At 39.1% G+C, this 22549-nt stretch overlaps 1 protein-coding gene across 1 annotated transcript in view; it reads right to left on the bottom strand.

Annotated features, from left to right (window-relative positions):
* CACHD1 (cache domain containing 1) overlaps nucleotides 1–22549 on the bottom strand; it is a 198476-nt gene that overhangs the window by 8029 nt on the left and 167898 nt on the right. Inside the window, exons 14-26 of the mRNA XM_039838488.1 lie at nucleotides 18519–18661; nucleotides 17667–17848; nucleotides 16672–16782; nucleotides 11379–11501; nucleotides 10157–10256; nucleotides 9947–10063; nucleotides 7826–7986; nucleotides 7390–7476; nucleotides 6123–6239; nucleotides 4776–4927; nucleotides 3354–3515; nucleotides 2060–2137; nucleotides 1330–1431 (exon numbers count right to left, since the gene is read on the bottom strand). Of these exons, the coding sequence (XP_039694422.1) occupies nucleotides 1330–1431; nucleotides 2060–2137; nucleotides 3354–3515; nucleotides 4776–4927; nucleotides 6123–6239; nucleotides 7390–7476; nucleotides 7826–7986; nucleotides 9947–10063; nucleotides 10157–10256; nucleotides 11379–11501; nucleotides 16672–16782; nucleotides 17667–17848; nucleotides 18519–18661 (1635 nt within the window). The remainder of the gene's footprint in view (nucleotides 1–1329; nucleotides 1432–2059; nucleotides 2138–3353; nucleotides 3516–4775; nucleotides 4928–6122; nucleotides 6240–7389; nucleotides 7477–7825; nucleotides 7987–9946; nucleotides 10064–10156; nucleotides 10257–11378; nucleotides 11502–16671; nucleotides 16783–17666; nucleotides 17849–18518; nucleotides 18662–22549) is intronic.

The raw sequence follows: 22549 nt of genomic DNA, 5'->3' as shown, positions 1-22549 counted from the left end.
AGAGGAGAGAGAGAGGAGAGGAGAGGAGAGAGGACTTAGTATTTCTGCTGAATAAGAAATTATTTCTGTTGAACTTTAGTAGCCTCAAACCTGTTTTATTATTCAAAGGAGAAGAGGCACAGAACTGCCTGGCAGAATGCATTTATGAATGTTCAAAGGTTTTTAGGGAAAAAAGGCAGAAAGTCAAAGAAACTGAAAAATTTAAGTTGTGCTTGAACTCTCCATAGAAACCTGAAGTTTCTATTTAGTTGGTGAAAACAATGTCATTCAAAGCCCAAATGAAGTCTCCAATCTACAAATCAGAGCTTTACTTCTCCGGTTTTCCAGAGGGAGTCTGAATACCTGGCTGTGATATGAAAGGGCACATCGGTTGCTCTGAGGAATACCCACTCCTGCATTTTTTAGCACGGGTGTGGGAACATCCTGTTTGAAGACATGTTTTTTTTTTTTCAGAGTAGATTTGGAGAAAGCAGAGTCTAAAGGCATACATACATTATTTATGCATTTTAAAAAATTGATTCTGGGAAGAAAATAAAGATTTCTGAGAAATTAAACAGCTATATGAAAAATAAAAAGATTTTACAATTATAGGAAAAATCCTACCACTTGTTACATTTTTGTGGAACTGTGGCAGTGATACTTAAGAGAGCAGAATACATCTGCTGTTCTCTGTGACAACAAGCCATATGGACACTGAGAAGGTGAGAAGCTATCTGTTGGCCAAGTCTTTGGTACGGCACACAGATTTCATAATTCATAGCTCACCTGTCACTCAGCACCTCTTCACAATTCATCCTCAAACCCTCCTGGGCATCTTACAGGCACTTTACACAACTCCATGACTTTGTACACACCAGTCCTTTTGCCTCTATCCTTTCTTTAATCATCCTTCAGGGCATGGTGCAAATGTCTCCTTAATGAAGCTTTTCCTGAGCCTCCCAGGCAAGGCTGGCTGAGAGAGCCCTTGATGATGCTGGTATTTGCCAACCAGCAACACTGGATAGTAGGACCTATGAGGGTGCCGATTTACTGAGAGTCAAATGGGGTGGTGAGCAAGTTCCATTTAGACAATACTCATGGAGAAAACCTAGGAGGCAGTCTGTGCGCCCAGAGGTCACTCGTTTAAGCCTGGGAGTGCTGACGCATATGCAAAACTACCCTTGGGCTCTTATAAAAGTGTCGTGTTGCAATGTGTCTTTTTGGGAAACTAGGTCAAAATAATTTACTTGAGCACAGAGTAGGAAAGAGAGAGAAGGATGGCTGTGAGCACTGGCCCACGGGAGTCCGCCAGGTCCCTCGGGTCCTCACGTGCAGGAAGCTAGACCTTACCATGATCACTTTCTGTGCCCGATCGGCCCCAGTAGCGACGCCTCCTTTCTGGACTGTGTGCGTGTCGTTCGATGACCGCAGCTATAAATCGAGTATTGCTGACTGTGGAAGGCAAGGATGGTTAGTCACTCTTATGCCAGTATCCTTATTACATCAAGCATGTTTTCTCTGAGCGAGCTCTTTCACACACTGGGGGTTATTCTGTGGAGAGCTAGAATAAGTAATTAAAAAAAATTCTGAGGATTAGGGGAGTTGGTTTTAGGAATGGGGCAGGGAGAGGTCCCAAATTATATATCTCCAACATGCATCAAGAAGATATGCTCTAAGCAGTTGAAGGCCAAGGTTATCTCTACACTGATGAAGTTCTCTTTTGTTAAAGAAATACTCTTTTTCCCCCTTAGTTGTATATCTTAGTTAAGGGATTAAAAAAATGCATACCTGATGATTCCCTTTCTAAAATCCTACGCTGGACGGTAATGAGGAGGAGAGAGAAAGGGAAGGATGAGGTGTTTTAGGACAAAGCACTTAATGCAAAAAAGAACATCAGGAAATCTTTTGAGATTTTCTAAAAGCAAACATATACGCTTCTTTCTAATGAAAAGGCGAGGGGAGAACCCCATGTCAAAGCTTCTTAAATTTTAATACAAGCCAAAAGGATATAAGAAAGAATATTTTTTCTGGATTAGCCTCCTGCCGACACATTCTGTAGCAAGGCAGCTTGAATACTCACTGATGCCTCTGTCTTCATGGCTGTCGTCGTCCCTTTCATCTCTGTCATTCTCCAGGTTGGACATACGCACTGACATTTCTACCCATCATTAAAAAGAGAGAAACATGACTATTTAATCAAACAAAATCAACCACTTTAATACCCTACAGAGTGCTCATCTGATGGCTGGATGACAGCATTCCATCAAGAATGAACCCTATCTTGGAAAAAAATCAACTGATGCCCCATTTTTTTTTTTTTTTTAAGGAGGAGGAAGCAGGAATCAGAAGGAGATTAAGAATAATCAAGAGTCACCTGAAGTTGATTTCTGAAGAGGAGAAAAGTTGATAAAGGCTAATCCTTTACTAAAGTATCCGAAACAGAAGGAAAGGGGTCTAAAACCATGGCTGTTGATAAAATAATATTACACAATCTTATAAAAGGTCAGGCATAAGGTAATACCAAATGGCAGTCATCCTCAGTCTAAGTGAATCTTACCAAGGGAAAACAGCTTTGTGATTAGCCCTGTTACTAAATCAGGCAGCATTACCCCATGATCCCCCCACCAGGGTTGTAGCCATTGTAAAATATGCCAACATCGACTTGTCTTTATTGCTTCAGGGTAAGCTTAGTGGCCCCTGACCTAGTCCATGAAGAATGATGAGTTAAGCCTTATCTCCATAAAGCTCAGGTTAATACATCCCTGGGGGCTTTTAGGAAGAAAGGGGACAGTCATTAAATGGGTTTTTTTCCCTTTCAAAGGAACACAGCTTCCACATTTAACTCTTGGTATGGAAGTCGTGATTACGGATTAATCATTTTGTACCTGGCTTCATTTACTGCTCCTGTTTTAAGAGATGTGACTATTCCTAGGAATGTGTGTTCATTTACAATCTGTAATAACAGCTGCAGTAGAACGATTCATGTTCTTGCCAATAGTGACCTGGGGTATTTTTGGTTTGTGAATCTTTCTGGAACAGCAAAGGCAACACATCTGAGCTGAGTGAAGAACAAAATTTCCCTCTCAGCCTTCCAGCTCCCCTGGCTGGCCTAGCCCAGAGGCAGGCTGCGGCAGGTGAAAGCTGTGTAAGGAGAGAGAGGGTCCGGGGATTTTTTGGGGGGGAATCAAAAGAGACTAAAGAAGGAAAGCAGGCTTTTGGGACTTCTGAGTCTACTCCTCAGAAGCTGAAAATGCAGCACTGTTCTTATAATTGTTGAGAGGCTTACACAATTGGCCACTGTCCTTCCAGCCTTGGAAAGACCTAAGGAAGGCAGCTGCCTCCTGGAGGAGCTGTGGGATTCATTTTGAGCTCACCTTGGGCAGCAAGAGGAGACATATGCTGATGACTCCGGCGATGAATCTGGTGGCGGTAGGCATACACAGCAAGGACCAGGACCATGATGCATCCCATGATACCTCCAGCCACAGGGCCCACAGGGGCACTTTTAATCATATTCAGTGTCACCACCTCATCACCTTCATGAAAATAAACAGATATTCCTTCTAAAGATTTCCTAAGCATGGTAGGAGGTGGGGTTGGGGGTGAGAGGGGAAGGAATAGAGCAAGAAGGGGTTTGGCGATGATAAGAGCAGCTGCTTTAAGCTTTGAATTCCTCAAAGAAGACCCTCAAGAATGTGGGAGCAGTGGCTTTGTTTAATCCTGGTTCTCAAATTAAATGCTGGCTATTCAGCAGAGCAAGAACACAATCGGCAAGATCTGATAAAACAAGCGAGTAGATGAGAATGACTTAAGTCTCCCTGGGGTGTGGGATTCTACGAAGAGAAGTCACCTAGTAGAGAGGTGAGGTGATGTGACCCCACTCTCTGGGAGTCATGTGACTGGTTTCACTAAAATAAATGGCACCAGGTTCAATCACTATGTGCTAAAAAGATCACATTCAAAGCTTATGGGTTCCCTTTAACATCATTCGGACTTTTTAGACAGAAAACTGCAAGTGGGCATATAAAGTGTCTTCTTAGAGCAAGGTCACTTCTACTATGTCCTAACGTGGTTCAGTAGTAATATGTGAGCTCAGAACCTTTCTTCATACATGAGCTTTTCTTCTACGGACAGGCTAATGTACGGAGATGTTAAAAAACAAGGTGTTAACTAAAGATTTAAATATTTGCTAAGCTACCAGCTAAGCTTTAGGGGTTTGTGCTAACTCCAGAAAGACACCGAGAAAACCTCATTGAGGGATGTGGGTCTAGGGCCTGACCCCAGAGGGGTTCTTCCCTACCGTGTCCCTGTCCCCCACCCTAAGCCACTCCAGCAGCAGTGGGGAGCTCTGGCTTCTGATGACCCAAGGCCCTAAACAATGATTTGCAGCCACAAGATTTCTGCCTTTGCAGAAGCTGTGGGGGAAGGTTTCAGCAGGAAATAGATGTGCAATGGTTACTCTGCCATCATTAGCCCTTCTGTCAGCTGGAATTCACATTCAAACAAACTCTAGAGTTCAGACATGTGGAAATCAGGCCTGATATTTCTCAAAACAAGCATTATGGGAATGAATTCCAGGCTTGCAAAATTTGGCAGAGCAGATGGCTGTTCACTCAGCACAGAATATCTAGCCAGCTTTGAAGGTAATTATCTGCCTTGATTTTGTAATTAAAAACTACTGGCAAAGGAATCAGGGAAGTAGAGGATCACTTTAGGATTTCTGTTCTGGTATTGAGGCAGGAAAATGTATATTCAAGAATTACCCAAAAATCTTTATGGGTTCCCAACAAACATACCTATTGCTCCCATGTCATCAACGTAGGGACTTTTGGCTCCCACAATCCCCCCAAAGCATTCTTTCTGGGGTGCACAGTAGGATTTGTCCAGGTGAGTCTTTCCATCGCTGTCCACCATGCACCATTCACAATCCAGCACACCGAAACAGTCCCTGCCAGAAAGACAATGCTAAGTGTCCCAGAAGGCAATGTCGGGCTGGGGAGAGCGTGTGGGCTTGGGCATCAGGCAGCTCTCAAGCGTTCCATTACCTACTGGTGCTGTGTGTGTCTCCTTGCACATTAGTTTCCTTTCCTTACAAAATGAGAATAGCAATAGTCTGCCAGGGGATAGCTGCTTTATGTCCCTCAACAACTTGGAAATGAGAGAAATAAAAATGTTCGCTGTGAATCAAACCATGAAATCCACACATCATGGATGAGTGCAGGATTATTCAAAATCATCTTAAAAGACCAAATGGCTCCAAGGTTTGTTAGACTTTGGCCTAACATACCCTAAGTGTAGAAAAAAAAAAAATCAATGAAATAATTTTGGGCAATATCAGATGTTAGATTTTCTCGCCGTCAATTTCTTAGAACTTTTAATATGTTAAGTGCACTATGACTCTCTAAGAGACTATATGCAGTGCTTCTCAAATTGAATTGACTTTGGGTTCCTATATAACATCTCAATTTATTTGATGCCCTACCATTCCATTACCAAAATATACACCAAAAGTAGAACTGACGGCTCCTTCTACCCGCTAACTGTTTAAGCAAATGGCAACCTGCAGCTACAATAAATGAATCACTCCACTCCTACCCCTTAAGCTTTAGGCTACCACAGCCACTATTCTCATGATCTCTACTCCCAAACACCCTAGGTAGGACGAGGAGGGAGCAGGGGACATATAGTTTTTGGTTCTCAAAACTACCATGAAGTATATCACATTCTAAGAAAGAAAACTGATAAGCATCAATGTATCACACAGAGAGCCTTACTGCCAGGTTCTGGTTCTGGAGCCCATGAGTTCCTGCCCTTTGCTCTTGCTTCTTCATGCCATGTGCCCTCACACATTTATTTTCACATTTTATTTCAAGGATAACTCTCCCACCCACAGATGAAGCTCTTAACATATGGTACAAATGCCAAGTAGCTGTAACAAGTAAAAACTGGACAACCTTAAACTTGGTGGATAAAAGGCTTATAAGATCAGTTTCGGATCTGAAAAATAGTACTTTCTAAAACATCAAGAATAGAAATAATAAATATCAGTTGGAAAATCTCAGTGAGGCTGCTGGCCACTGTTCTTTAAGTGCTGCTCCCAAACCCATCATGTTGACATAAAATAAACACTGGGCACTGCTTACCCACTTTCCATCCTCTGACTGCACCTGCTGTTGACACACTGGTGAAGAGCATCTTGCAGGCCAGGGTCAATAGCTGTGTATGTCACTGGCTCCTGATGGACCTCGCAGCTTGGGTTTCTATTCAAGAGCAAGTCTGGAGGTTAGGACCACGTACATGCCAAGCTCATCATGCCCCTGGCCCCTACGGTGTCAGACACAACTGGATTTGAATGCTAGCTTTGCTACCTGCTTATATAAAACCTTGAGCCAATCACTTAACTATTCTGAGCTTCAATGTGTTCACCTTTATGTGCAATAGAAATAATATTTTAAAAATTAGGAAATCATAAATATTCAACAAAATAGGAATATATATATATATATACAATCAAAAGTGGATGTTTTCTTCTCTCACTCACCATTCTAAATCTTACTTTTCAGAGGTAACCACTGTTAACAGTTTAATGAGGGTCCTTTTAGACATTTTTTTCTATGCCTATACAAACATATATAGTTGACCATCGAACAACATGGGTTTGAACTGCGTGGGTCCACCTACGCAAATTTTTTTTTTCAATAAATACCTGTACTGTTTTTGATCCACAGCTGAGAGTCTGCAGATGCGGAGGGCTGACTATAAGCATCGATCTATGTCATTTTATTTAGGGCACTTGAACATTTGTGGATTTTTGTATCTGCAGGAGGTCCTAGAACCAATCTCCTGCAGACACCAAGGGATAATTAAGTTTTGGGGGAGTCAAAGTTACACACAGATTTTTGACTACACGGGGGGTCAGCACCAACCCCCACTTTGTTCAAGGGTCAACTGTACTAGTATATATATGGTATACATCCAACATTCTTTCAAGTTCTAGAGAAGGGACTTACTACAATTTATTTAATTAGTCTTAAAATTTGTCACTAATATAAATAATGCTGTTATGTGTGAGCATGTATGTGTGTGAAAGGTACTCATATACTTATCACAGGGTTAATTAGAAAACTAAGTGATTTAATGTGCATAAAGTATCTGACGCATGGTAAGCATTCAGTTAATGCTTGTAATAGTCTCATATTTTTTTGTACGTAGCACATACACTGTTAATACTTTCACAGCATTTAAATTTAAACCTGAAAGTGGATTTCATTTTAAGAAACTATGGAGCTTTAAATCTGGCTCACTGAACAGTTACATTAGTAGAATGAATCATCTTTTTATGCCCTAACCCTAAACAAATCTATAAATAAGACTCCATGTGTGTGTATAGTATATATATATATTTTTTACCTGTTCTCTGCATTGGTGAGGTTGCCAGTACACTCATTAACCTCTAGAGGGCATTCACAGGGACATTCACATTCGTTTTGTTCCATTCTGAAAAGCAAAAAGAAAGTTACTATGCAGAGGGTCAATAACAAACTATAATATTATACATGTACCAGGGGAAGCAAAATCAAGAAAACTTGAGCTAGTTAAAAGGGACCGTAAAAAAGAAATTATGACCAGAAGCTTAAATACACAATTGGTCTCAGTCCATTGTTCTTTAGACAAGGATGCTACAAACAACACAGCTCCAAATGCTTCCGTAATCGGGACTTCCCTTTTCTCAGGGACATACCCAGCACTTCATGTTTATTTTGCAGATGTCACTTCAGAATGACTGGCATCAGTTAAAATGTTCAACAGCATGGTAAACAGAGATTATGATCCATTGCATTTTTACCGGTGACAGTTGAGACAGAGCCGGTCCACCATGCTACAAGCACAGAAGGCAAGAGAATCGCATGTTTCATTGACAATGCCGACAAACGCATTGGTTCCCGGGATCCTCGCCAGTCTGTATTTAGAACAGTGGCTGCCATGCACAAGGTTCGTCAAATCCCCCTGTGGACAACCAAGGTGTCAAAAGTGACAACAATGTGACGACTCAGCTCTTCAATCATCTGCTGAAAATAGCTTACAACAAAACTTCTGATTACAAAAGTAATACATAGTCACTGTTAAAAAATTAGTAGGTAAAAATTATTCATAACATCATTGGTCACAGATAGTTCTCATTTAACAGTTATGTACGCATTATCCTTTTATCTATGCTTATACAGATAAAATTTTCATAGCTGTTTTTGTAATCTGTTCTCTCCGCTTTACACACAATATATCATAAAACGAAAATAAATGCAAGAAGCAACTTTCAGGTAAGGAATAGTTTGATATTTTTTCAAAGGCAAACCTAAACAACCAGAACCCCCCAACCTCCACCCTTGGATAACAAACCTCTTTTTTTCTAGAATAATAAAATTATTTAAAAATGTAAGCACTTTTAAGGGGCCAGTTTCCTGTTTCCAGCATATTTAAACAATCCAATCAAAGCATGTGTCCTTTTCTTCATTCTATAACAAGAAACTGATAAAGCCAGTTTCTTCAATTGTCAAATTTGTTACCACATTAGAAAACTAAAGATTTAAAACTGGCATTGTAATGTTGAGTATGGTCATTCTTTCTGCATGTTTGTCATATGCAGTAGACCAATTATTTAATCCCATGCTTGTTTAATCCCATGCCAGTCATCCCTTATATATGCACAGGGAGAATAATAAGCCTAGTTCTGAGAATTACGGCACTAAATGGGTTCTTAGAGGTCTAGATAAATTTTCCTCTGGAAGAGAGAAGATGCCCACATCTATAATATAAGCAAAATATAGGTGTAGCATTCTATTAGCTTCACTACCCAGGAATGCTCCGATTCCATTTCAAAATAACTTGGGCCAATAAGAAATTATTCTAATTCACGTTCCACTAAAATCTACATTTCTGAAAAATGTCTACCAGAATAGTCTGGCTTTCTTTGCTGAAGCTGCATTGTACAAAATGACAGAAGATACACAGAGAAAGTAAGATACATAGAGTAAGAGTAAAGAAATCACATGACAACCTCGCCTGGCAGCCTCCCTCTGATTACACTCAAGTTTGTCGGTGTGCCCTTTAAGAGGGTACCTCTCATAATGGCATAGGGTCTGAACAGAGTAATAATGACTTCTCTTGCTTTGAACACACTATCCTATTAACGTATTCATTTTTTAAATTCTTCTATGCCGCCAGACAATTGTTTTGGAAATTGCTTTTTTTGACATTAAGTTTCAGATTTTCATTTACCCTAACACATCTTTAAAATTAATTTTTAATTATACATTTAGTGATATAAATGTCAATTCTAAACTAAAAGCTTACCTTTTTAAAATAACTTTTTGAAAGTTGGTTCTGACATTACTCATTTTAGTTCTCTCCCAGATAAAATTTTTTACAAGTTAATAAAAAAAAAAAATCCTTGAGATCTTTACCCATATCCAAGCAAATTTACAGTACCTCAAATCACACAGAGTATTCTAAACTTAAAAGAAAAAGAGTACTTTTGGGTGATCTATATGAGAACTCTCATCTAACAGGGTGGATGACCGAGAACTGGCCTAAGTTGGCTTTAGGAATTTCAGGAGACTAACTGATCTCTAGAAGACAGGAAGAGAGAAACACAGGGTGCCACATATATTTATATAAGAGTGTGGGAACAGACTTCCGCAGACATTTCAAAGGGTGGAGATTGAGTGAGTCTTTAAGCAAACAAAACCAAACCAAAATACCAAGTGTGAGACCTTAAGACATTTGCTTCTCTACTCTGGGCTTTATATTCCACAACTGTCATCCTGGGGAGCTTGACTAAAGTCCTGTCCTATTATATATAATTCTAAGACAATCAAACAGTTTGGAGTAATAGTCAGACATTAACCTTTATCTCATTTCTTATTACACAGTGGGAAGGAATATGAGAGTTATTAAGGGAACAACTTACCACAAGGCTAGTGTTGAATTTATAAAACCTCTGGACTGTTCTGTCACTGAAGCTGTTGCACAGGTTTTTCTTTACAAAGTTGGGATGGTTCAGGATATCATTTGCTACCAGGGGCTCCTAACGAGACCAAGCAGAACAAAAGGCATATGTCATGTAATTAATGCGCTGCAGGCTTTTGGAAAACTGAGCTTTTGGTTTTGCAACAAATACCTTGTGGGTGATGTGCTGCTGTTCCACAGGTGCGTGTCCTTTGGGGTCAATGAGGGTTGGATGCGCCACCAGATAACCCCTGTCCTCCATTATGAAACACCTACACCAAAACAAGTGACATCTCTCAAGTCATACAAGCTGTTTTTCTACGCTTTCAGAGAGCACTGATCTTTCTAGTCCTAAAACAAATTGCATTTATCTCAGGTTTTCAATAAATATTCATGGACAACATGAAAGACGGTTGGTAGTTGAGTCCAGATACATTATTCTTGAAGTGGTGGATCACCTGGCATACAGTTTAAGGTGAGAAATTTACACCTGCCTCTGAGGTCACCTTGTAATACAGAATGTGACCACCAGGTCCCAGTAAGATGGACTCCAAGATTCTTAGGCCAGGATAAGTGGGAAGGTTATTCTTTTTCCTGAGAAGGGATATTCTGAAAGTGGCTTTGAATATAAATGCATAAACTTTAAGTAAACCATAAAATTTCTTCTTTCAATGGTAAACATACATAAATGTGACATTCAGAGGACATACAAAAATAGATATGATGGAAACAGTAAATAAATAAAGCCAGAACTGCTCCAATCAAGACTACATTCTGCTTTTTCACTCTACAACCATCATAACAGTTTGCTGTGAATTCTGCAATTCCCCATAAGGGCCAATGTGAAATTTAGCAGTGATGAAACATGGGCCATGAGACTGAAATAAGAAATCTATTTTTAAAAGTGGCCTGCATTAAATCAATGGAATGTCCTTGCTTTGATCAGACATGTTCTTTTGAAATTCAGGCAGCAGACTTTTAGTTCCATGAACTTCTTTCTGGGGAAATGTAGGAGGAACAGTTCAAGCATCTGAAAATCTCACAAAGACTTTGGTTTAATAACTAAATTAACATCAAAAGTACTACCCAAGACTATACTCTGGTCTTTCTAGCACCCAAGATATGGGAAACATCTAATTACTGACTTCTAAAAAAACAAGAGATTTGGAGAATTCTGTGTCACAGTAACTCTTGTTGTTACTAGCCACGTCTGTTTGTCTAAATCATAAATGACATGAGTCTTAGAAAAGTAAAAGAACAAAAACTGTCTTAATAGAACACTTGGTTTCTGGTCCTGACCACGACAATGTGGTTGTCATCCAACTAGAGATCCCTGACATCAGTTTCTCTGTATTTTGCAGCTAGAAAGGAAATGGTGTCCCTGAAAGGCTTACCTTATCTTGTTGCCACCATCTTGGTTACAAACTGGTAATAAGTCCATCAGAACTTTGTAGAAGTATCTAAGTGTGAAGTCAATGCCCATCACAGCCACAGTATGCCCAGAAGACAGCTGTGTACTTCATGTGAAAAAGATCAAAGACAACAAAGGATATGTTTATTTAAAGACAAAAGATATGCTCAAGCATAAGGACATTGTATGATGTCAGAGATACATGCCTACCGATCTTCCGCACTTTCCACCCCTATAAAAGACAATCAAATAAATGACTGATTTAGCATAATATGGAGATTTCATGGGAGAAAAAATTAAGACCAAAGGTAGAATTTTCTAAATAAGACCAGCCCCAAACATGGGCAGCTGTGGACTATGGCTACTCGTGACTAAAGATGCTCAGACCACGGTTGGACTATTCCCTGGAAAGAATATGGGGGTGGGAGGGCATAGGATGCATGGCCATTCTGATTTCTTACAACAAAAAACCTTTAGACCAGGAACCTGAGCAATTCCCTTAATTATTTCCTTCATTTTATAGATAGGGAAATTCAGATCTCCTAAAGGTTAACTGACTAGTGTAAGGTCACCAAAAACTTAGTAAAAAAAAAATGTCTAGTTTTCTTTCTATAAGAAACAAAGCACAACTCATGTTCTAGAACAAGATTCTCCTGGTTCTCAGACCAGTTCTTTCACTTTCTGAAATGCTACTCTCAAAAAAAAAAAAAAAAAAAAAAGAACACCAAGGAAGATAAATGTGGCCAGTACCATGTGGTGCTAACCTTTTTGCTCTGGAATCAGGCAGATCTGGGGTCAAATCCTGGCACTGCTGGTTTCTATCTGTATGGCTGCTGGGATGCTACTTAACCTTTCTAAGCCTCAGTTCTCTCATTTGAAAGTAGGAATAATAATAGTATGTACTTCATAAAGCTGTTAATGGGATAAAATAAGATAGTATGCAATATTGAACAAGCTGCCAAACATATCGAAAACACCCAAGAAGGTGTTTTAGGAGAAGTTACTCTAAAGAAAATTAAACAGGGCTTAAAGCTCAGTCCTTGACAGAAAGAGTGAACTTGTTATTCCTCGAGAGAAATTGCCAGATATATCAGAAGCATGGCCTTCTCACTTGGAACCTAGGTTCTTTTTAAATCTATGTTCATGGGCAGTTGTAAGGACTTGGGTTACTTGGCTAATGAAATTTTGTACTTTTGTGGTTGGGAATTTTCAGGGTTTGACCAACATGGGACATTTCAAGAGTCCACCATTATCATCATCTACCTGACTGAACTCTCTAAAAAAAACAAAAAACAAAAAAACACCAAAAGAAAAATGGCACTGTTAGTTGACAAAAACTTTGAAAATAGTAATTGGAAAGCTCAGAAGGAACTTCCTGAAGTAAAATCCTCTTTTGAACATCGGAACTTGGGAGTGAAATTAGCTTTGCCATGTAGACAACTGACCCCTTCCAGTTACTGTCAACATTAATAGTAACTTATATCACCTCAAACCCTAATCCCATCCTCCTGCAAAAAAAAAAAAAAAAAAAAGAACCACCAGAAAAAGGGACCATGACCCATAATGAAATTTCTATCAGACCTCTGCTGTCAAAACTATGTTTGGCATAGGATAGGGGAGCATATCGTGGTGGGATCACTTTTGAGAGGCTATTGCCTCAGTAAGAGCCCCTATTGTTATTGAAGTAATTTAAATGCCACCATGGGAGAAATCTAAGAGTCAGTTACCTTATATAAAATTTGTGCTTCGTAGCAAATAATGTTTTGCTGAGGTATCAGTCAAAAGAAGTTTAAATGGTTGTCCAGGAAAGAGTGATGTGTTTAAACAATAGCCATCATCACGATCATAGTAATGGTTTCCATTTACTGAATATTCACAATTTATAGGCACTCTGGTAATAAGCATTTGAATACGGCATTTCAATTATTTCTCACAGAAAACTTAAGTGAGATTATCATTTCTAAGAAACGGAAGCTTGAGAAGATTGAGTATTTGGTACAAGTCACACAGTGAATAACTAGTAGAAGCAGGAATTTAAACGCAGTGTCCTCAACTCCAAAGTATATATAGTGCTTCTAAGCGTTAGGTTACACTGCCTCCTTAGATCTGCACCACACTCGCATTCCCAAGCAAGTTTACATGATATAGTTAATGTCCTGCAAAGACATCAGGAAGGAATTATAGTTCCCATTTTATAAGTGAAAAATTAGGTTTAGAATGATTAAAAGACAAACAAGATTGATCACCTTTTATTAACGGTATAGAGTCCAGTATGCAAATCTGGCTCTTTCTACAATACTACAGGTTGCCTCAGTAAAAAATACAATTCAGGATTTTGGGGACAATTTTGTTTTTAAAATTCCCCTATTTGACTGCCATCTGCTCTAATATGATCAACGTGCCGAAGTACAAGCATGCGTATTGCCAGTGTAAGTCTAACATTCATAGTTTTACCTGCATTTCAAAAATGTATGCTGTTACCATGGCAACTTGTAAAGATTACCATAGAAAAATCAAACCAAGCCTACACTTCTAAATACAATAGACCATATTGCTTGCAGCACTTTTGTGAGATTTTCACTGTCAAAGACTCATCTGATCAGTCCCTTAATCACTGACTCTACTTCATCATCCCTACCAGCATTATCATTCTCCAAAGAATGAACACCTAGATTCTCAGGCCACTAAGAATGTTTATGGAAAGATAACAGCACGCTTACTATGAGTAACTGATAAGTGAGCACGGAGTCAGAAAAGCCTCTCCTAGGGTGATCAGCCAGACCACTTCGGAAAACCAAGGGTAAATGAAAATGCTTTATGACAAGATGACTATTAGATAAGTTTTTTCTTCTGACCTATTAAAACGCCAGAAATTTAAAGCATGAATAGTGCGATGATAAAAATTACCGCTATTTATTTGGGATTCAACATTGTTAAGTACAGTGCTAAGCATTTTATACGCATCATCTCTAATTTGCATTGTATCGTTCAACATGGGAATTATTACTTTTGCTGAACATATGATGCTAAGAGAGGTCATGGAACTTAATAATAATAAAAGTATATAACATTTATTGAGCCCTTATGTTCCAGGCAATGTCCTAATAAGAGCTTCATATATATATATATATATTATTTAACATAATTCTTAAATAATCACTTGAGATAGATCCTAATATCCTTCTTTCATAGGTAAGAAAACCAAGGCAAAAAGTAACTTGTCTCTAGTCATACAAACAGTAAATGCCAAATCTACTTTTTCAGAGTGGAATCACATCGTAGGAGGAGGTTAGGTTCTCAAGCTGGTGCACAAGACCAAACTCACTAATGATTATTTGAAAAAAATTGCCTTTGCAGAGCCCATCTATCAATATATCCATTAAAGCTACAGTTGCTTTGGTTGAGAACCAGAAGTGGTGGTTGACTTGTGTTCTAAACTGTGTTGAATGAAAAATACATGGCTTTAATAATAGAAGTATGCTCAGCTAAGGAAACTGTTCAAATGATCAAGTACATGGGGCTGTATATTGGTCAAGGAAAGAGCAGGTGCTTCTTCCTGGAATATGGTCTCACTGAATGGTTAGTGGACAGAATCCAGAGTTTAAATGGCCATTTAACTCTTGGTTAAACTCAAATAACTAAACTTGTATAGGTTAAACACACTATAAAAACTAACCGAATAAGGAAATTGTAATTTGAAAGCCCATATTTCCATCATGTTTCATTTGGACTGACATCACGAATGTTTATAAATAAACTAAATGAAAATTCTTTCACTCTTCCAAATTCCAACAAAAACATGTATATGTACATACATATATGAGCATACAAATCTGCATCTCCCTGTGGCAACCTGGCCCCCGCCCCCAACCAAAAGAATATCGTATAGAAGAAAAAAGCTAATAGCTCTTGATAATGAGTGGCCAGGTGGAAGAAGCCTGATACAATGCCAGAGACTTAAGTAAGACACACATGGGTTGCCATTTTCTCCTTGAGTCCCAACAATATCTTTAAGAACCCATTCTAGCCCATTTCATTGTCATTAAAGAACCAAGGTGACTGCTGTCTCCACAAAGAAACCACCTTTGTTTACTTTTCCTAAACAGATTAAAGTATGTAGAAGGGATGACAAATCTTGCTATTCAGAAAGTAGTAAGCGTATGCCTGACAGATGGTCTGTTAATAAAAACACTGAAAAAAATGTGTTCTAAATGATTGTTTACTTGTTTATATGAGAAATATTATATTCTGGGAGCAGCTGACAGAGCCAAACAGATACAGTCCCCCGCAAAGGAATCAACATTTGGCTGGTGGCAGGGCCTGCTTTCCATGGAGACACAGGTCATGATTGAAATTCCACACAGTACTGCTTCCCAATTCTTACACCCAATGAACCTGCGTTAGAGGAATTCTACTGAATGTCAATCATTGATATATAATGAGCACCAGAGAAAAGCATAAAGTTAAGCAAGAAAATCTGTCTTCCATAAATTTTAAGGCATCATTACAGGTACCAATCAAAATATGATCTTTCTTGGTTGCTAGGGAAAAACAGCTATTTGTATAATGAAGGGATTAAAATGTGTTCAACGTGTTTTACTTGCCTCTCCACCCAACATTTCACTGACATTTGTAGCTTAAATACTGAAACCTCAAAAGCAGGAAACATAAAGCACTCTAAATATATTTACAGTGATACCTACATTTTACAGCACTCCTGGAAAATCAATTTTCAAAATGCCTTTTTATTTTTCAAGAAGCAGTACAAGGACAAAGTAAAAATAACAAATTCCTATATAATTCTAAAGATTTAGACCCAAATACAAGAAGTAATAAATTTGATGTCTCAATACTTTTTTTCCTTCACTAAAAATGCTCCTTTCCTTTGGAGAACACTCTCTAGTAATGATAACTGTCAGGTTCCTATTGTTATTTCTTTGCTTGGTTTAAGACTGGCATTTCTACAAACTGCTGTACTAAATCGAACATTTTTCTTTTCCTTCTTCATACTCATCATGGCTGCCAAGAATAGGGCTAAGAGCTTTTCATCAACTTAACCATGATATAACCTTGTGAGGCAGTATTATCCCCATTTTACAGCTGTTGGAAGCATAGGGAACCCAAGAAGACATGGCTAGATAAGATATTCGAACCCCAGCTTGCCTCATTTCAGAGGTCATGCTTTTGCCATTAATCTTTAGTGTTTCCTATTCTATTCAAATTTTCAAAATATTCTTGCTGTGTTCAAGAAATAAATAAAATTAATTAAATATTACCTGGATGAATGAATTGTATGACTGATGGTCACCACATAGCCAGCTCCTCCAACATCTAAGTATGGGCCAGTCAAAGAAATCAAACCTGGATTAGCTACGGCATGGAGATACCTAATGTAGACCAAAGAAAGTCATGTTATTTTAGGGTATGAAAAAAACTCTAAGTTTCAAAGAAAAGTGAGCTTGTAACTCTAAAAAATATTTATCACAAATTGTGCCTGTTACATTAAAATTCAAAAGGATTCCTATCTTTTATGTCTGACCGTAGTATCGACATAAGAGGTCAACAAAATCTAAAATTCTCTTTTAAAAGAGATACTAAACTCAGTATATATCTGAGCTTTTAATTAGATCTATAGTATAGACGTTTTACAGACTAAAATAATGAATGAAGTAGAAATAAATACAACTCGGCAAATAAAAATGTGCCCTGGATTGGTGAGGGTGAAGGAACAGGCAGCAAAAATAATAGCCAACTCATTAGTGATTTAGTTACCAAGCAGCACAAGACTAGAAATTCTATTTTTACGCCCAAGTCATCCCCCATTCTACCATCGGATTAGCGCTTGTTTTTGAAAATCAGAGTAAGAAGAAAGCACAGAAGTAAAAATGTTTTTGAACTTGTACATGTTCATTTTTCATAGGTCATGCATGAGCAGTAATTTGATGCCATAACCATGTGCAGTGTGACATTAACTGTACCCACTATAGACACATTGCATACAAGGCAGGAATCAAGAAAACCACCAGGAATTGAAATGGCCAAGCATAAAGCATTTCAGTCTCAAAATTTCAATGAAGAGATAAAAACATTATATACAGAGAAAACCCACAAAGCTGTTAATACATTAAAAAAAAAACAAAACTATTCAAAAACATGTTTTCATTGCCATTGAAAGTATCTTCTTTAATGTGACGCTTTATTGTATATATACTTATCATGTCTCTTCAGGATTTGGGGGGAACCTTTGATAATGCGAGCTCCTAAAACTCACCATTGTCTCCTAGTGGGATCAAATGCTTTGTCCATGAGGGAACCAGGATAAATTCTGAGGACGCCATTGGGTGTTGCTATGTAACGGCGGACAATGTAAGTGTTCAGGCTACTCATTTCCATTTGTGTCATCCATTCATCTGTGACGTGGCTGGTAGCCATTACTTCATTTCTGACAGAGAACTTGGAAACAAAGGAAGACATAGCAGGGATCCTTTAAGACTCACATGAAAAGAGAGTGGACTGCTGGCAGGGCTTCCCAAAGCTCTCTTGCAGAGAAGCCAAGCCCAATTACTTCTTAAAAATCTTTCCACAGCAGATGGATACAGCCAAACTTGGTGAAAACAAAAGCTTACTGAAATATAGTCAGTGGATGTGTGAATGTGTGATTTACTCAACTGTTCATCCCAGTTAGGCCTTTTGAGTTTAAGAGGCAAGATCCTATTGTAAAGCATCACACACAAACACGCACACGCACGCGCACACAGCTAAATCTCTTCTCCTTAAACTTCATCATATTTATCTCAATAGACAGTAGGGGCACTTCTTTCCCCTGGGAAAAATGGAGCTGGGAAAGTTTCATTGGGCTCTAAATCATATCCCCCACCTAGAAAATCCCTAGTACATCTAAAGCCTGAAAGAGATTCTTAATCTAGCACATAGGACTTCTTAATCCAACAGAAGGGTCATCACCCACCAGCTCCCACTGGCCCACATACACTGCCTCTCTGGCTCTCCAGCTGAGAGGCACAGATCCAGAGCCGGGATTCCCATTTCAAAGATTCACTACCAGCACCCTCTCCCAGGCCTGTTTAGGGGCACACCAGAAATGGGGCCTCATGCCAGCACTTACTTTGAGCCCTGGGTTAGCAATGAGGCGGGTGTTGTCACTGAGATAGGCTGTGTAGTGTTCCACCATGCGCTTTGTCTCTGGCTGGCTGAGGTGTTCATAGGGGGAGGAAAAGCTGCCAGCAGACAGCATGACGGTTGGACTTTCTGAAAGAGAAGCAAACAAAGCAGGACTGAAGAACACAGACTTCATCTCAGGCCCAGACAAAAGCATCACTAAAGGTCTGCCAATCTGCCAGCTGTGGTGGCTTAAAGTCTCCCATATGGAAAGCAAGGAACTTGATATTGAGTTAAAAAGAAAAAAAGCCACATTCTCCCCCTTCAGGGAGCTTACAGTCATGAGTGAACCAGAAGAGATACATGCACAAATATATATAAGTGCCTGAATTAGCAAAGGTTCACAATACCTTAGGCCTACACATAATATATTTATTAGGATCAAGGAGGCAGCATATGACATGGAGCCAGACTGGGTTGAAATGGGCTCCACTGTTTCCTAGCTGTGTGATGTTCAGCAAGTTACAATATAATGTTTTTATCATCTGCAAAGTGGAGGAAATAATTATGTAATAGAGTTATGGTAAGAATTATATCAGTTAATATATGTAAAGCAAACGAGTTAACAAATGTAAAGCATGTAGAACAGTGCTTGGCATGTGGCAAGCGCTGTAAGTATTAACTACTATTGTTCATATTAGTATTATTATCTAGGAAGAAGGAAAATGGAATATTAGAGCCAACTGAAAATTGAATTTAAAAATTATTCTCACAGATGGGGCGCCCCATGTATCTCTTCTGGTTCACTCATGACTGTAAGCTCCCTGAAGGGGGAGAATGTGGCTTTCATTTATGCCAAGTTTGGAATAGCCAAACTTGGCATAAATGAAAGCTTGTGGAAATACAGTAGTTACTTATATATATTTAATTGTTGGCCCTATCTAAGAAGAAGAGCCCAGTTCTCTATTTAAGAAAAAAATCCTCCCAGTGAATAACATGATGAAACATGAATACTATATCTTTGGCTTTGAAATTTTCTATGTTCAGCCTTATATTTTTAACAGCTTAAGAAAGCATTATCATTGTCCTATCTTATTTAAACCTGTGGGTCTTTTTCTACTCCTTTTGTAGTTCTCACTCATGGTGTCTTGTTTCCTTGTGGCCTGGTTATCTCTGACTGTGCTGACATTGTACTTAAAAAATAATTTTATAGGATTAGTTTCAACCTAACAGGATGGAATATCTTCCTCCAGAGAAGACTGTTTGATTTTGCCAGGTGCTACACCCTGAGATGAAGCAGGGTAATAAAGTGGGAACGGTTCCCAATAAGGAGACAGTTACTGGCCTGAGTGCTGTACTGTGGGACTTTGGTATTCAACTAGACCATGACTAGTTAATGCTTGAAGTTCCTTAGACCAGCAGTCCCCAACCTTTTTGGCACCAGGGACCAGTGCTCCTATGAGAATATAATGTCTGATGATCTGAGGTGGAGCTGAGGCGGTGATGCTAGTGCTGGGGAGCGGCTGCAAATACAGATGAAGCTTTGCTCACCTGCCCGCCTGCCCGCCACATCCCCCCTCCCCGCTGCCAGGCCAGTTCTGTTCCGGTCCACAGCCCAGGGGTTGGGGACCCCTGTCTTAGACTACTCAGATAACAGGAATCTCAAGTGAAGGAATGAGAGTGAGGGAGGGAGGGAAGCAGAGAGGGAAGAAGGGAAAGGGAGAGGGGGAAGGGGAGAGGGGGAGAGGAAGAGAAACAATATAAACATAGTATAATAATATAAGAAATGTCAAAAGGCAACATATATTTCAAGAATAAAAGAGTAGGTCCAGAGGTAAGAGTATGAAAGATACCTTGGGGAGTGGGCCTTTTTTGTAGTGTCAGAGACTGGGCATTTTAGAAAAGGCTGCTGCAGTAAGACGAAATGAGGGAGAGAACGAACCACACATATATACTTAATCGCAATGGATGATATACTCTAAAAAATTCCTCTTTGCTTCTCTGTATATCAAGAAAGACAATGTCCCTCTCCTCACCTCCCTTGAAGGGAGTGTCGATATACAACGCCTTGCCTCAAAATTGCATCAATGAAATTAGATGGAAACCACTTATCTGCCATACCCTTTTTATTATATTTAATGATCTTGTTTCACTTTCATTACCAACTGATACTAAACTGCCCTCGATGATCCGCCCACATTGTTTGGGGGTGTGGGGGCAGGTTCTCCTTCCAAGATGAAGCTGGGTGGTATAGTGGAAAGCATGCCCAGTGAAAATCGGACACTGGCCTAAAGCCTATCTGTGTGACGCAGGATCAGTCCATTAGTTCTATGTAAGGTATTTGAGTTGATAAAACTCTACGTTTTCTGAGCATCTCTATTAGATAGCACTGTGCAACTGAAATACAATGGAATTCCTAAATGTAATATAAGATTTTCTAATACCCTCATTTAAGAAAAGTAAAAACAAATAGGTTAATTTTACTAGTATATCTTATGGAATCCAGTATATCCAAAAACATTATCACTTTAACATGTAATCAATATAAAAATTAAGTATTTTATATTTATAGCAAATTTCAATTTGGACTAGCCACATTCCAAGTATTCAATAGCTACATGTGGCTGGTGGCTACCATAATGGACAGTGTAGCTATGGCGGATTATCCAAAGGAAATAAAAAATCTAGGCTTGAGCTTTTTTTTCATCTAGAAAAACTATTGTACTTCACTGTCTCAACTTTCAAAACAGTGACCTCAAATTCACCAGTAGTTTTTAGCTTTTCCGGTAGCACTTAAGAGAATCAGGCATATTTTAGCTTTTTGGAAAGCATTTCTTAAAAAATGTGAATTAAAGGGCATATATACTCTCCTGTATAAAAGACAACCCCCCCCACCCAAACCTAAATTAAAACAAATAAGCAAATATAAACTCCAACCTTTTTTTAATTGACATCTCTGGCCCCATCCAAGTTGTCTACGCTGCTGGAATGTGTCCTAGAAGAGACTACTGAGTCTGGCCTGCTCTGCTAATCTCATATCCACAAAGAAACTATACAGGAGGGAATTTAAATGAGAAACTAAAACACAAGTGCTCGCATTCAGAATCTGGAGACAGGATAACTTCTATCCTTGATCCTCTTCCTACCTGTGCCCATGTTTCTCAGTTTGCCAGGTGTCTAACGATTCTTAGTGATTCACTTTTTTGAACCCTAAGTATTCTCAAGAGTGAAAAAGAGAAGACCTGTTTTACAATACTGTGACTATACTGTGGTGTATCTACAACATACACCATGAATGACTATCTGAGCCTGGCACATGGCAGCATGTAATACAAAAGGTGGCATCATGGCATGGGAGGGGCATGAGTCATGTCTCAGCCTTGTTGCTTTCCGTGTCACCTTGGGACAGGATGTATTTTTCCTCTAAACTCCAACATCCTCAACTATAATAGGTCAATTCAGATGATGAGTGTACAATACCTGGTTCATAATAAATGTCAGTTTCCTTTTGCTTTCTTTGAATTATTTGCCTATCTCCTAAGCTGTTTTAAAGACAGGGAGCCTGTGGTAGAAACGGATATGCTATATAGATATATAGGTGTGCTACCCTGGGACCCCTTTTACTTACTATTTCTCCACCTCCCACCCTGTATTACCCCCAAATTCCTGTATTCCCTTATCCTTATGTCCATGTGTTTGACCTGCGACTCTTTGGTCTACTAAATAAAACCTGTCCCTAGCACTAGCCGAAAGGTGACTAAGGAATATGAAAGTCCAACACCTTTCTTGAGTCTGGGCTAACTCTGGGCAAACTTTACACTCTAAAGCCCTCCTATGGGATTAGGCTGAGGCTGGAACTTCACCCTAAATTAAACTCTTGCTTGCTTTCTCCTCCTTCCTTACCCTGTTTACATTACACCTCCTCAATGGTTTCTTCTGAGAGCCCATCCTTAATAAATCATCAACACACAAATCCTTATTTCAGTGTCTGCAGGAGAACTGATCCCAGTCAAGGCAGCAAATTGTTTTCACATTTGT

This window comes from Pteropus medius, unplaced genomic scaffold (assembly GCF_902729225.1).
Source record: "Pteropus medius unplaced genomic scaffold, Ma_sr-lr_union100, whole genome shotgun sequence".
NCBI lineage: Eukaryota > Metazoa > Chordata > Mammalia > Chiroptera > Pteropodidae > Pteropus > Pteropus medius.
This window is presented reverse-complemented; position numbering and strand designations above follow the sequence as displayed.